Consider the following 15,489-nt stretch of genomic DNA (forward strand, 5'->3'; position numbering starts at 1 on the left):
ACATTCTTAAAATAAAGTGGGGATCCTAATTGACCTAAGACAGGGAATTTTTACTAGGATTAAATGTCAGGAGTTGTGAAAAACTGAGTGTAAATGTATTTGGCTAAGGTGTATGTAAACCTCCGACTTCAACTGTACATATACATAGAGCTCCCCTGCATATTATTTCCCTGTATCAGAAAAGAAGGGCACATCTCAGACTGCCCTAGTCTCCTGGTATTCTCCATCCTCCACCCTTTGGGGCAGCTCACCATAGCGGGTGCCCCCATCTGAGAAGCTCTTCTCAGCCTCAGGGGAGACCAGGGGCAGGCTGTTGTGGAGCAGGCTGGCCAGGTCTCCATAGCTCTCGCGGACCAGGGCGTTGTAGAAGGAGATGTAGGCCTGGTTATCCTTCCTCAGGAGCAGCTCCAGCAGGGCCGCCGCCTGCTCTCTCCTGGTGGGCTAATCGATGGAGAGACAATTAGAATTTTGAAACCACTTTATTGCTTTTCTTACACCGATGCAGTTCTTTCAGATGTCCGTAGTGTTAAGTGTTTAAAAAGCCCTGCAATCTCTCTCTCTCCCCCTTCCTCTCTTTCTTCCTCCCTCTCCCCCTTCCTCTTATGAGGGTGTTTGTTTGGAATCAGGAACCCAACCACTTATAAGTTTTCCCAGCACAGTGCACTCAGGTTGGCTCAGTAGTGTGAAAATTGGTTGTGGGCCAAATTCAAAACAAACACTTTTATACACTTAATCATCACTACACACTTACCACTATGGACATAGGAAAGTGTATGAAAAGGGTGCTACTGTACTTCCCCACCTCCTCACCCCACCTTGCTCCTGATCCTGTCCTCCTCATCCCCTGTCAGCACGCCGTCACTGATCATGTGATCCATCAGGTAGGAAGCCCTGATGTCCTGCTCCAGGCTGGAGCGTGACTGAAGCAGGCAGCTCCGCGCCCCTTCCTCCATCATCGCCATGCCAACGGGCCAGATCTGGTCCGACCACACAGGTGGGCTGGCTGGGCTGGAATGGTGATTGATTGGCAGGTGATGGGAACTGCGGGGAAAGGAAGTTGCATGGATGGATGTAATATGGGCAGTACTAGCTCTGGTCCAGGGTGCTATGTGTGGCTTGAGCCTTCTTGAACAATAATAAGTTGAAGGAGGCTCAAGCTGCATGTAACACCCTGGACCAGAGCTAGGACTGTACTACTACTAGCACTGCTGCCTCTTAGTGTAACTGGAAGACTGGAAACTAATAAGAGCTCTGACAGGTAGATACACAGTGTGATGCAGATCCTTGTAATACTAGAGTGCCATGAAATATTTGAAAATGCTGCCCTTTGAAAATGATTGCAGTTTTGAAATTGCAGTAAAACTGCAGTAACTGCAGTCGAAGGTGGTATTTCAGACAGTATTTGCAGCATACTGCTGTTATACAGCACTCTGACTGCAATATATTTCGTAAGGAGGAAAGGTGACTTTTTTCTCCATGAATGTGGTTGAGAATGGAATAAAAGTCTGACTGACTTGACCATCCAATTTGTAACAGAAAAACAACAATTGAGACTACTTTCGTTATCCATTTCCTCCATTCAGTTTGCGTGCACTGACTTGCCAGATATTGCGATGATTCAACGTCAGGAAGTTAGCAAATTTCCAAAGTTAGCAAATTTCCTCTTTAGAGTGAACATTGATTGTAGGCTTTTGTTATTCAGTCAGGTTACAAGTTATATATATATATATATATATATATATATATATATATATATATATATATTTACACAACTTGTAACCTGACTGAATAACAAAAGCCTACAATATGGCTAGCTAACTGTGCACTTGGTAGTTAACTATAACGTTACTGTCTAACTTTAATTTGACAGCTGTGGTACACAGCACAGTGTAACGTTAGCTAGCCGACATTCCCAAAACTACACAGCAGCTGTCTGTAGTAGGCTATATAGTATGCATAACACACGCTATTTATACGTTTATTATTTCCACAAGCAGACAAACATGGTATGTTTATAAAAACAACAGATAGGAACGTTTTTTAACTGAAGGTGGCACATACTTCACTCGTAAGAAGACTTGCCCAAGTTATAAGGAAATGAAACAAAGGAAATATAACTACTCACATGTATCTATTTGCTCGACACAGGAACTCGCTATCCACACTCGATAGTGCTCAGGATTATAATAATTTCCTTTCAAAATAATGTAATTCTGACAAAAATCCCCACCTATTTTGGAAATGAGTAGGGTTCTTCCTGAATTACAACAAAAACAACTTGCCTCGGTCTGAAATGACCAATGCGGTGGCGTTTCCCTCACACGTGAGGGTGAGATAATGCATGCTTGACTGTAACTAGGCAGATTGGAGCATGCTGCCTGGTGATACGTGACAGCTTGTTGTTCATTGTGAACTTGTAGGCCTGCAGTGCGAGCTCAGTATCTTTGGTATTGCACTTGGTAATACTGATAAGACAGTTACCAGTGGCCCTAAATAGACTCATAGTGCAAACAGCGTTCCTTTTGTCATGGCACTTAGAGTTGCATGTTTCTGCTACACTCAGAACAAAATAATGTAAATGATTCATGACAAAATATTCACCATATCAAATGTTGTCAATGTCAGATGAACCTACTAGTAGTGCATATATATTATCCAATCACGTTCATACATTTACTTGACAAGTGATAATGATAATGGATTATACATAATATGAATACATACAAATGATCAAATATAATATTTCCTTCCAAGCAGTGCAGACAAACAATTTTCCAAGCATTTTATTCATTTGCTTACAACGTTCAAACTTATACTGGATACACTGAGCTCGGCTGGGTTGGGTTGGAGTGGCTGTGTGTGTGAGGGTGGTCTCTCTGGCTGTGGGTCGGGGTGTGTCCTTGGGGGGTGGGGTGGGTGCCCGGGTACAGCCGAAGGTTGGGGTTGAGGGGGAGCAGTCTGGTGGGGAGAGAGCCCCTCCCCTCCACCACCCTCTCCAGAGCCTGGACCCGGCGCTCCTGCTGCAGCCAGTACAGCATCTCGATGCGGTCCCAGCGCATCTTCTCCCTGTACGGCCTCCCCTGGAGAGAGTGACAGTTGAAAACACAGCTGTGAGGAAACTGCTTAGTTATATCTGGCTGCACCAGAGTTTTGGGGCTTTTGTTCTAGCCCAATACTAATACACCATATTAAACCAATGAAGGACTTGATGATGAGTTGACAAGTTGTGGTTATTGGGGATAATCAGATAAGGGGGATGGCGCAGAGCTCTCCATAGCATTTTCTCAGTATGTATGAGCCTAGTATGTCAATATTTGTAGCTTACTGCATACATTTTTTCTAACTGGTATGTTCTAGATAGAATATACGACTATTACACATTATGCAGTTTTCATAAGTAGTAGGCAAGACAGGACTGATTTTGGACATGGCCAGAGGAAGAAACAGAGAACGTAAGGGAGTGAGAAATAGAGAAGGTGAGGGAATGGCAAGGCTCTTTCAATGAGGGTAAATCACCAACCTAAAAACTCTGCTTTCTCTCTGTCTCTCTCTATCCCCCATAGCATACTGCATGTGCTGTATGTCAGAGAGCACAGTGACACTAGTGGGTCATATTCACTAGGAAGTCAACGGAAGCAAACAAGCAAAAACGAGGAGGGACTTTGCTCAATTTGTCTAATAAGAAACACAGGTTTTCATTTTCCGTTGCAAAACATTTTGCTACGCTGTACACTAATTAATAGACCCCTGATGTATGGCCCATTGGCCTGACTCACCTTGTAGGTGACAGTGTCATGGAAGCTGTCTGTAATGTGGTGGAGAATCTTAGACAACACCTTCTCCAGAGAACAGATCTGGGAGTTGAGTTTGCTCCGGTGCTTGGACTCATCCATCCTGGCTAGAGAGGTGCCCCGGTAGCCTGAGAAAGAAAAAAATGAGTGCGAGAGCGAGAAAGAGAGAGGGGCAGGAAAGAATAAATAGAAAGAAAAGAGAGTGGAAGGAAAGAAAGACAGAAAAATAAAGTGAGAGAGGAAGGAAGGAAAGATGGAATGAAAGAAAGAGACAAAGATAGAGCGAGAGACATTCCCTTTGTATAGTGTAGGAAGATATGCTCCTTCACTTACGAACATACTAGCCTCTTGGAAGCTATGCAGGGTTGGGCCTAGTTAGTACTTGGCTGGGAGGCTGCCTGGGAATACCAGGTGCTTTCATTTTTTTGTCAAGTAGGGTGTACTCTGGCATTAGATATTTCATCAACTGCCTTTTATTTATAACAATAAGAATATGATGATATATTTAGCAACTTACAATATATCATCCAATACAATATGCTGTAAAAGCAATATGTTATAATATTGTAAGGATCACAGGAGGTTGGTGTCGTGGGAATATATCTGCACCGAGGGGAAACTTCACCCCAGAGCAGATATATATTATGCAGTACCTTGCAGGAAGAAGCGGTTGGGGTCAGAAGCGTCCCTCTCAAACAGCTCCAGACGAGCCAGCAGAGACTCTCTCTGCTGGATGAGACGGGCAGCGCGCTCCCATGCTGCCATGGCCTGGGAGGAAACGCACACACACACACGGATGTATACAAATGCACACACACGGACACACACACATACACAGATGTATGCATACACACACAATTCTGTTCAAGGTATGGAAAAGATTTTGGAAGTATATGGTGAGCTCTGTGTCTATGGTGATATGGTGAGCTCTGTGTCTATGGTGATATGGTGAGCTCTGTGTCTATGGTGATATGGTGAGCTCTGTGTCTATGGTGATATAGTGAGCTCTGTGTCTATGGTGATATGGTGAGCTCTATCTCTATGGTGATATGGTGAGCTCTGTCTCTATGGTGATATGGTGAGCTCTGTGTCTATGGTGATATAGTGAGCTCTGTGTCTATGGTGATATGGTGAGCTCTGTGTTTTTGGTGATATAGTGAGTTCTGTGTCTATGGTGATATGGTGAGCTCTATCTCTATGGTGATATAGTGAGTTCTGTGTCTATGGTGATATGGTGAGCTCTATCTCTATGGTGATATGGTGAGCTCTGTGTCTATGGTGATATGGTGAGCTCTGTCTCTATGATGATATGGTGAGCTCTGTCTCTATGGTGATATGGTGAGCTCTGTCTCTATGATGATATGGTGAGCTCTGTCTCTTTGGTGATATGGTGAGCTCTGTCTCCATGGTGATATGGTGAGCTCTGTCTATGGTGATATGGTGAGCGCTGTGTCTATGGTGATATGGTGAGCTCTGTGTCTATGGTGATATAGTGAGCTCTGTGTCTATGGTGATATGGTGAGCTCTGTGTCTATGGTGATATGGTGAGCTCTATCTCTATGGTGATATGGTGAGCTCTGTCTCTATGGTGATATGGTGAGCTCTGTCTCTATGGTGATATGGTGAGCGCTGTGTCTATGGTGATATGGTGAGCTCTGTCTCCATGGTGATATGGTGAGCTCTGTCTATGGTGAGCTCTGTCTCTTTGGTGATATGGTGAGCTCTGTCTCTATGGTGATATGGTGAGCTCTGTGTCTATGGTGATATGGTGAGCACTGTTTCTATGGTGATATGGTGAGCTCTGTGTCTATGGTGATATGGTGAGCTCTGTCTCTATGGTGATATGGTGAGCACTGTTTCTATGGTGATATGGTGAGCTCTGTGTCTATGGTGATATGGTGAGCTCTGTCTCTATGGTGATATGGTGAGCTCTGTCTCTATGGTGATATGGTGAGCTCTGTCTCTATGGTGATATGGTGAGCTCTGTGTTTTTGGTGATATAGTGAGCTCTGTGTCTATGGTGATATGGTGAGCTCTGTGTCTATGGTGATATGGTGAGCTCTGTCTCTATGGTGATATGGTGAGCTCTGTCTCTATGGTGATATGGTGAGCTCTGTCTCTATGGTGATATGGTGCGCTCTATCTCTTTTTTTAATATGAGCACAGCATCAAGTATCATGATATGGTGAGCTCTGTGTCTATGGTGATATGGTGAGCTCTGTGTTTTTGGTGATATGGTGAGCGCTGTGTCTATGGTGATATGGTGAGCTCTGTCTCTATGGTGATATGGTGAGCTCTGTGTTTTTGGTGATATGGTGAGCTCTGTGTCTATGGGGATATGGTGAGCTCTATCTCTATGGTGATATAGTGAGCTCTGTGTCTATGGTGATATGGTGAGGTAATATGAACACAGCATCAAGTATCATGCTACCATCTCTACTAACCTCTATCAGGGCTGTCCAATGTCAGTCCTGGAGGGCCCAAAAACGTATGCTTTTTATTCTCTCCTTCTAATCAGGGACTAATTCAGACCTGGGACACCAGGTGAGTGGAAGTAACTACCAGGTAGAAACAAAAACCAGAAGTGTTTAGGCCCTCCAGGACCAGAATTAGACAGCCCTGCTATAGATGGTGGCATGATACTTGTACAGTAAGTGTGCATTCACTTGTATGTATTTATTATCGTATGTGTGTGTGTCTGTGTACTGTGCACACCTCCTCCAGCTGGTCCCTGCGTGCGTGGGAGCTGTACTTGATGGCCATGTCCAGTCTGTAGGTTTCGGGCAGGCAGATGAGTGTCCAGATCCTCTCCAGCCTGCTCTGGACCTGGTCCCCCTCTCCCATCACCCCCCCTCGACTGGCCTCCTTGCTCGCCACACTCACTGTCCTCTTATAGGCCTTCTGACAGGGAGAGAGGACAGTTAGTAGAAAAAACAGTTTGGGGGGAAATAGTATCCATATTGCTAAGGTCTATTCAATTCAAGTCTACAGAAAGTCGCTAGGGGTAGGAGCTAGAGTTTGATTTGGAACAGAGCCCAATCAGCCCCAAACTGTTATAAGCCTTTGCGTAGACCTGAAGGAATTGGAGAGATGATGGAATAGGACAAGGAAGGAGAGATGATGGAATGGGACAAGGAGGGAGAGATGATGGAATGGGACAAGGAAGGAGAGATGATGGAATGGGACAAGGAAGGAGAGATGATGGAATGGGACAAGGAAGGAGAGATGATGGAATGGGACAAGGAAGGAGAGATGATGGAATGGGACAAGGAAGGAGAGATTATGGAATGGGACAGGGTAGGAGAGATGATGGAACGGGACAAGGAAGGAGAGAACTACCCAGATCAAAGGCTCCCAGTCCTAATGACACATAAAACCTGACTGTATTACAATGGCTGTAAATCCATTTATGGTACATTTACTGTATATTATCCATTTACAGTTCATTTATAGTATCCATTTACAGTACATTTATAGTATCATCTCTGTACTAAGACACGCACACACACACATACACACCTGTTTAGGGCTGGTTGTTTCTTCATCTGGGCTCTCTTCCTCTGTAAAAAACCCAACAGGTTATAAACAATAGGCTATGAAACAGGTTTAGTACCAATAAGCCAGAAATCCAATGAGCCCATGACATTACCTACTAAACCAGAACTGTTTGACTTTTTATTTCACAAGCCTTGACTACCTATGAGTCTATAAACAATAGGCTATGAAACCGGTTTAGTACCAATAAGCCAGAAATCCAATGAGCCCATGACATTACCTACTAAACCAGAACTGTTTGACTTTTTATTTCACAAGCCTTGACTGGAACATCCTGCTTTTGAATGACTCACTAAATTACTATGGTCAAAAGTCACAGTGTGTGTTTGTGTGTGTGTGTGTGTGTGTGTGTGTGTGCGTTACCCTCCAGATCGGGTTCCTTCCACAGCCCTCCCAGCAGCACCGCGTTGACGTTCCACACCCCTGTCACATACTCCTGCTTCTGACCCTTTAGAGCCTCCATCTTCTGCCTCCGCCTCCTATCCACATACATTGGTTTGTTAGCTGCTAGCAGTCCTCATAATGTAAGAAACATGATTACAACAAAAAAGAATGGAGAAAAAAAGAATGAAATTAGTGGGGCAGACAGACAGACAGACAGACAGACAGACAGACAGACAGACAGACAGACAGACAGACAGACAGACAGACAGACAGACAGACTTCTTCCTCTCGTCTCGTCGTAGCTGGAGCAGTCTCCTCCTCTCGTCCTCCTCATCGTCACTATCGCCACTATCATACAGGTGGAACGCCGCCCACAGGTAGTCAGAGTCCTACAGAGACAGAGAGAGTCCTAGTCAATCACTCTCTGATACCACAAAAATAACTGGACATGGAAATAATTGGACATGTATCCAGTGTTTGAATTGGGCCTGGAAAAACACTGTTACTCTGATATTACACAGGTACTTAAAGAGTGGGAGAAGGGGTTTGCTAGTTTGTTCTCAGGTAACAAAAATGTGGCATATTTTGAGGAAGAATTTTATAAAGACATATGTTCCCTGAAAACTAAACTGGAAAACACAATGTTAGAACCCTCTTATATATGTAACCTGTATTTAAATGAGGAGCTGTCTGTGGCAGAAGTTAAGAAGGTGATTGACGCTGCAAAAAATGGGAAAGCGTTTGGCATTGATGAACTGCCTAATGAGGTTTATTTGTATACAAAACCGGTTGATTTTCTTCTAGTTACTCAATCGATTTTATGCATTTACTGCCTTCTATTAATTAGAAAGTCTTCTTCTATTTGCTTCCTTTAACTACAGAATGTGTGACCTCTGACCTGATTGGTGATGTATCGGAAGTAGTCCTCGACTGAGAGATCAGTCTTCCACCACTGCAGCCAGGCCGTGTAGGCCCGGGAATTCTGGTCTTCCGGTTTCTTATGGTCTGCTGGGATCTCGGTCCTTTTCCTGGACACACACACACGCACACGCACGCACACGCACGCACACACACACACACTTTGAGTTACCTTGGGAGAGCTGCAGCTCTCTGTGAGAAAATGTGTTGTATTATGAAAGAGAGCGTGTTAAAGTGGTGTTGAGTCAAGTGGGATGCAGGGTACAGTACCTGTGGGACATGGCGTTGGTATTCTGTCTCTTCAGCTGTGGGTTGATGAACCTCTGAGGATTCTTCTTCTTCAGACTCCATCTGATGTTGGTCAGGGCTGGCTCTATCATGGGGTCCTATAGGGGAAAGGAACAGATCATTTGGGTGTCAATTCTATTGATATTCAAGAGATTCATTGAAATTCTGGATCAACAATTGCCAATTCAAGAATGGATTTTTCCTGAATTAAATAAATTTAGCAGACAATGTAAAGAGTATATCTCACCTCATCGAAGTTGAGATACTGTGTAGATTTACTTTTGGATAACTCCTTATAGACTTCCTTTATTTCTTCCCTGGCAAACAGGTTACGATCCAGCCATTGCACTGAGGAGAGTTCAAGCTGTTGAGAGAAAAAGAGAGAGAACAGGGGAGGGAGAGAGAGAGAGAGCGAGGTCAGACCACCATGATGAGGTCATAATGATAGTAACAGGATAACAGTACCATCATCACACACTGAGTAGTAATAATAACATGTCTATCATCCGCCTCCTCTCTGACCCACCTCTTTGGTGAGGTAGTTGTAGACAGGTGGGTACGTGTGGATGTTGATGGTATCGTGGAGAACCCTGTCTGAGACGCGGGCGGCGGCTGTGCGGGCTAGAGAGACGTGGGACAGGGCCATGTTCACCACAGCTCCCTGGGGGTGCTCCGGTTCCTCTACCGGCACCCTGTACCTCTCCCTCTTCTCCCCTTCCTCTTCCTGTTTCTAGGATTGGACAACAATAGATGGGGGGGTATATAGGAAGTATACTATGGTGAGAGAATGTGTGTGCATGTGTTTGTGTGTGTGAGTGTGTGTACAAGTTCAGTTCACTTTATTGTCCCCGATTGGCAATTTGAGTGTAGCATAAAGACATTCAACATCAAACCATATGATAAAACATAAGTTCAATTACGATATGATAAGAAGTGTAATTATGCAAGTTGCATAGTCAAAAGTCAATGACAGACCAGGCAGCAAGGTTAACCCACTTTAGCATTGGATGGTGCTATTTGTACAAATGCAGAGGTGTGTGTTTTCTACCTGCAGAGTGTGTTCCCTACCTGCAGAGTGTGTTCCCTGCCTGCAGAGTGTGTTCCCTACCTGCAGAGTGTGTTCCCTGCCTGCAGAGTGTGTTCCCTACCTGCAGAGTGTGTACCCTACCTGCAGAGTGTGTTCCCTGCCTGCAGAGTGTGTTCCCTACCTGCAGAGTGTGTTCCCTACCTGCAGAGTGTGTTCCCTACATACAGAGTGTGTTCCCTACATACAGAGTGTGTTTTCTACCTGCAGAGTGTGTCTCATACCTACAGTGTGTGCCCTACCAGCAGAGTGTGTTCCCTACCTACAGAGTGTGTTCCCTGCCTACAGTGTGTTCCCTACCTGCAGAGTGTGTTCCCTACCTACAGAGTGTGTTTCCTACCTACAGAGTGTGTTCCCTACCTGCAGAGTGTGTTCCCTACCTGCAGAGTGTGTTCCCTGCCTGCATAGTGTGTTCCCTACCTACAGAGTGTGTTTCCTACCTGCAGCGTTTGTTCCCTACCTACAGTGTGTGCCCTACCTGCAGAGTGTGTTCCCTACCTGCAGAGTGCGTTCCCTGCCTACAGAGTGTGTTCCCTACCTGCAGAGTGTGTTCCCTACCTGCAGAGTGTGTTTCCTACCTGCAGAGTGTGTTTTCTTCCTACAGAGTGTGTTTCCTTCCTACAGAGTGTGTTCCCTACCTACAGAGTGTGTTCCCTACATACAGAGTGTGTTCCCTACCTGCAGAGTGTGTTCCCTACCTGCAGAGTGTGTTCCCTACCTACAGAGTGCGAACCCTACCTGCAGAGTGTGTTCCCTACCTACAGAGTGTGTTTCCTTCCTACAGAGTGTGTTCCCTACCTACAGAGTGTGTTCCCTACATACAGAGTGTGTTCCCTACCTGCAGAGTGTGTTCCCTACCTGCAGAGTGTGTTCCCTACCTACAGAGTGTGTTTCCTACCTGCAGAGTGTGTTCCCTACCTGCAGAGTGCGTTCCCTACCTGCAGAGTGTGTTCCCTACCTACAGAGTGTGTTTCCTACCTACAGAGTGTGTTCCCTACATACAGAGTGTGTTCCCTACCTGCAGAGTGTGTTCCCTACCTGCAGAGTGTGTTCCCTACCTGCAGAGTGTGTTTCCTACCTACAGAGTGTGTTCCCTACATACAGAGTGTGTTCCCTACCTGCAGAGTGTGTTTCCTACCTGCAGTGTGTTTCCTACCTGCAGAGTGTGTTCCCTACCTACAGAGTGTGTTCCCTACCTGCAGAGTGTGTTTCCTACCTGCAGAGTGTGTTTCCTACCTGCAGAGGGTGTTCCCTACATACAGAGTGTGTTCCCTACCTGCAGAGTGTGTTCCCTACCTACAGAGTGTGTTCCCTACCTGCAGAGTGTGTTCCCTACCTGCAGAGTGTTTCCTACCTGCAGAGTGTGTTTCCTACCTGCAGTGTGTTTCATACCTGCAGTGTGTGTACCCTACCTGTAGAGTGTGTTTCCTACCTACAGAGTGTGTTCCCTACCTGCAGAGTGTGTTTCCTACCTGCAGAGTGTGTTTCATACCTGCAGGTGTGTTTCATACCTGCAGTGTGTTTCATACCTGCAGAGTGTGTTCCCTACCTGCAGTGTGTTCCCTACCTAGAGAGTGTGTTCCCTACCTGCAGAGTGTGTTTCATACCTGCAGAGTGTGTTTCATACCAGCAGAGTGTCTTTCCTACCTACAGAGTGTCTTTCCTACCTACAGAGTGTGTTTCCTTCCTACAGAGTGTGTTTCCTACCTGCAGAGAATGTTCCCTACTTACAGAGTGTGTTTCCTACCTGCAGAGTGTGTTCCCTACATACAGAGTGTGTTTCCTACCTGCAGAGTGTGTTCCCTACATACAGAGTGTGTTTCCTACCTGCAGAGTGTGTTCCCTACATACAGAGTGTGTTCCCTACATACAGAGTGTGTTTTCTACCTGCAGAGTGTGTCTCATACCTACAGTGTGTGCCCTACCTGCAGAGTGTGTTCCCTACCTACAGAGTGTGTTCCCTGCCTACAGTGTGTTCCCTACCTGCAGAGTGTGTTCCCTACCTACAGAGTGTGTTTCCTACCTACAGAGTGTGTTCCCTGCCTGCATAGTGTGTTCCCTACCTACAGAGTGTGTTTCCTACCTGCAGCGTTTGTTCCCTACCTACAGTGTGTGCCCTACCTGCAGAGTGTGTTCCCTACCTGCAGAGTGCGTTCCCTGCCTACAGAGTGTGTTCCCTACCTGCAGAGTGTGTTCCCTACATACAGAGTGTATTCCCTACCTACAGAGTGTGTACCCTACCTGCAGAGTGTGTTTCCTACCTGCAGAGTGTGTTTCCTTCCTACAGAGTGTGTTTCCTTCCTACAGAGTGTGTTTCCTACCTGCAGAGTCTGTTCCCTACCTACAGAGTGTGTTCCCTGCCTACAGAGTGTGTTCCCTACCTACAGTGTGTTCCCTACCTGCAGAGTGTGTTTCCTACCTGCAGAGTGTGTTTCCTTCCTACAGAGTGTGTTCCCTACCTGCAGAGTGTGTTCCCTACCTGCAGAGTGTGTTCCCTACCTGCAGAGTGTGTTTCCTACCTGCAGAGTGTGTTTCCTTCCTACAGAGTGTGTTTCCTTCCTACAGAGTGTGTTTCCTACCTGCAGAGTGTGTTCCCTACCTGCAGAGTGCGTTCCCTGCCTACAGAGTGTGCCCTACCTGCAGAGTGTGTTCCCTACCTGCAGTGTGTTCCCTACCTAGAGAGTGGGTTCCCTACCTGCAGAGTGTGTTTCATACCTGCAGAGTGTGTTTCATACCAGCAGAGTGTCTTTCCTACCTACAGAGTGTCTTTCCTACCTACAGAGTGTGTTTCCTTCCTACAGAGTGTGTTTCCTACCTGCAGAGAATGTTCCCTACTTACAGAGTGTGTTTCCTACCTGCAGAGTGTGTTCCCTACATACAGAGTGTGTTTCCTACCTGCAGAGTGTGTTCCCTACATACAGAGTGTGTTTCCTACCTGCAGAGTGTGTTCCCTACATACAGAGTGTGTTCCCTACATACAGAGTGTGTTTTCTACCTGCAGAGTGTGTCTCATACCTACAGTGTGTGCCCTACCTGCAGAGTGTGTTCCCTACCTACAGAGTGTGTTCCCTGCCTACAGTGTGTTCCCTACCTGCAGAGTGTGTTCCCTACCTACAGAGTGTGTTTCCTACCTACAGAGTGTGTTCCCTGCCTGCATAGTGTGTTCCCTACCTACAGAGTGTGTTTCCTACCTGCATCGTTTGTTCCCTACCTACAGTGTGTGCCCTACCTGCAGAGTGTGTTCCCTACCTACAGAGTGTGTTCCCTGCCTACAGACTGTGTTCCCTACCTACAGTGTGTTCCCTACCTGCAGAGTGTGTTCCCTACCTGCAGAGTGTGTTTCCTTCCTACAGAGTGTGTTCCCTACCTGCAGAGTGTGTTTCCTTCCTACAGAGTGTGTTTCCTACCTACAGAGTGTGTTCCCTACCTGCAGAGTGTGTTTCCTACCTGCAGAGTGTGTTTCATACCTGCAGCTGTGTTTCATACCTGCAGAGTGTGTTTCATACCTGCAGAGTGTGTTCCCTACCTGCAGTGTGTTCACTACCTACAGAGTGTGTTCCCTACCTGCAGAGTGTGTTTCATACCTGCAGAGTGTGTTTCATACCTGCAGAGTGTCTTTCATACCTACAGAGTGTCTTTCCTACCTACAGAGTGTGTTTCCTTCCTACAGAGTGTGTTTCCTACCTGCAGAGTGTGTTCCCTACATACAGAGTGTGTTTCCTACCTGCAGAGTGTGTTCCCTACATACAGAGTGTGTTTCCTACCTGCAGTGTGTTCCCTACATACAGAGTGTGTTTCCTACCTGCAGAGTGTGTTCCCTACATACAGAGTGTGTTCCCTACATACAGAGTGTGTATTCTACCTGCAGAGTGTGTTCCCTACCTACAGAGTGTGTTCCCTGCCTACAGTGTGTTCCCTACCCGCAGAGTGTGTTCCCTACCTACAGAGTGTGTTTCCTACCTACAGAGTGTGTTTCCTACCTACAGAGTGTGTTCCCTGCCTGCATAGTGTGTTCCCTACCTACAGAGTGTGTTTCCTACCTGCAGCGCTTGTTCCCTACCTACAGTGTGTGCCCTACCTGCAGAGTGTGTTCCCTACATACAGAGTGTGTTCCCTACCTACAGAGTGTGTTCCATACCTGCAGAGTGTGTTTCCTACCTACAGAGTGTGTTCCCTGCCTACAGAGTGTGTTCCCTACCTACAGTGTGTTCCCTACCTGCAGAGTGTGTTTCCTACCTGCAGAGTGTGTTTCCTTCCTACAGAGTGTGTTCCCTACCTGCAGAGTGTGTTCCCTACCTGCAGAGTGTGTATCCTACCTGCAGAGTGTGTTTCCTTCCTACAGAGTGTGTTTCCTTCCTACAGAGTGTGTTTCCTACCTGCAGAGTGTGTTCCCTACCTGCAGAGTGCGTTCCCTGCCTACAGAGTGTCCCCTACCTGCAGAGTGTGTTCCCTACCTGCAGGGTGTGTTTCCTACCTGCAGAGTGTGTTTCCTTCCTACAGAGTGTGTTTCCTTCCTACCGAGTGTGTTTCCTACCTGCAGAGTGTGTTCCCTACCTGCAGAGTGTGTTCCCTACCTGCAGAGTGTGTTCCCTACCTGCCGAGTGTGTTTCCTACCTGCAGAGTGTGTTTCCTACCTGCAGAGTGTGTTTCCTACCTGCAGAGTGTGTTCCCTACCTACAGAGTGTGTTCCCTACCTGCAGAGTGTGTTTCCTACCTGCAGAGTGTGTTTCCTACCTACAGAGTGTGTTCCCTACCTGCAGAGTGTGTTTCCTACCTGCAGAGTGTGTTTCCTACCTGCAGAGTGTGTTACCTACATACAGAGTGTGTTCCCTACCTGCAGAGTGTGTTCCCTACCTACAGAGTGTGTTCCCTACCTGCAGAGTGTGTTCCCTTTCTGCATAGTGTGTTCCCTACCTACAGAGTGTGTTCCCTACCTGCAGAGTGTGTTTCCTACCTGCAGAGTGTGTTTCCTACCTACAGAGTGTGTTCCCTACATACAGAGTGTGTTTCCTACCTGCAGAGTGTGTTTCCTACCTACAGAGTGTGTTCCCTACCTGCAGAGTGTGTTCCCTACCTACAGAGTGTGTTTCCTACCTACAGAGTGTGTTCCCTACATACAGAGTGTGTTCCCTACCTGCAGAGTGTGTTCCCTACCTGCAGAGTGTGTGCCCTACCTGCAGAGTGTGTTTCCTACCTACAGAGTGTGTTCCCTACATACAGAGTGTGTTCCCTACCTGCAGAGTGTGTTCCCTGCCTGCATAGTGTGTTCCCTACCTACAGAGTGTGTTCCCTACCTGCAGCGTTTGTTCCCTACCTACAGTGTGTTTCCTACCTGCACAGTGTGTTCCCTACCTGCAGAGTGTGTTCCCTACCTACAGAGTGTGTTTCCTACATACAGAGTGTGTTCCGTACATACAGAGTGTGTTCCCTACCTGCAGAGTGTGTTCCCTGCCTGCATAGTGTGTTCCC

The 15,489-nt window shown here is 46.5% G+C and overlaps 2 protein-coding genes across 4 annotated transcripts in view; both read right to left on the minus strand.

The window, feature by feature from the left end:
• The window catches only part of LOC106609566 (apoptotic protease-activating factor 1), a 71,122-nt gene extending 68,518 nt beyond the window's left edge, over positions 1-2,604 (minus strand). The window contains exons 1-3 of one of the 2 annotated variants that reach the window (XM_014208511.3): positions 2,126-2,604; positions 803-1,041; positions 252-441 (exon numbers count right to left, since the gene is read on the minus strand). In XM_014208511.3, coding sequence (XP_014063986.1) covers positions 252-441; positions 803-841 — 229 coding nt within the window. In that variant the 5' untranslated portion in view covers positions 842-1,041; positions 2,126-2,604. The remainder of the gene's footprint in view (positions 1-251; positions 442-802; positions 1,042-2,125) is intronic. The other variant, XM_014208509.3, reaches the window with a different exon arrangement.
• Positions 2,605-2,767: 163 nt separating this feature from the next.
• Positions 2,768-15,489, minus strand: part of ccdc87 (coiled-coil domain containing 87) — a 51,070-nt gene continuing 38,348 nt past the window's right edge. The window contains exons 10-20 of one of the 2 annotated variants that reach the window (XM_045722210.2): positions 9,463-9,666; positions 9,184-9,300; positions 8,919-9,034; positions 8,629-8,758; positions 8,010-8,119; positions 7,710-7,825; positions 7,311-7,351; positions 6,507-6,689; positions 4,445-4,559; positions 3,777-3,919; positions 2,768-3,080 (exon numbers count right to left, since the gene is read on the minus strand). In XM_045722210.2, the coding sequence (XP_045578166.2) occupies positions 2,811-3,080; positions 3,777-3,919; positions 4,445-4,559; positions 6,507-6,689; positions 7,311-7,351; positions 7,710-7,825; positions 8,010-8,119; positions 8,629-8,758; positions 8,919-9,034; positions 9,184-9,300; positions 9,463-9,666 (1,545 nt within the window). In that variant the 3' untranslated portion in view covers positions 2,768-2,810. Of the gene's footprint in view, positions 3,081-3,776; positions 3,920-4,444; positions 4,560-6,506; positions 6,693-7,310; positions 7,352-7,709; positions 7,826-8,009; positions 8,120-8,628; positions 8,759-8,918; positions 9,035-9,183; positions 9,301-9,462; positions 9,667-15,489 lie in introns of both variants that reach the window. The other variant, XM_045722209.2, reaches the window with a different exon arrangement.

Source organism: Salmo salar, chromosome 07, assembly GCF_965601325.2.
Source record: "Salmo salar chromosome 07, fSalSal1, whole genome shotgun sequence".
In the NCBI taxonomy this organism is placed as follows: Eukaryota; Metazoa; Chordata; class Actinopteri; order Salmoniformes; family Salmonidae; genus Salmo; species Salmo salar.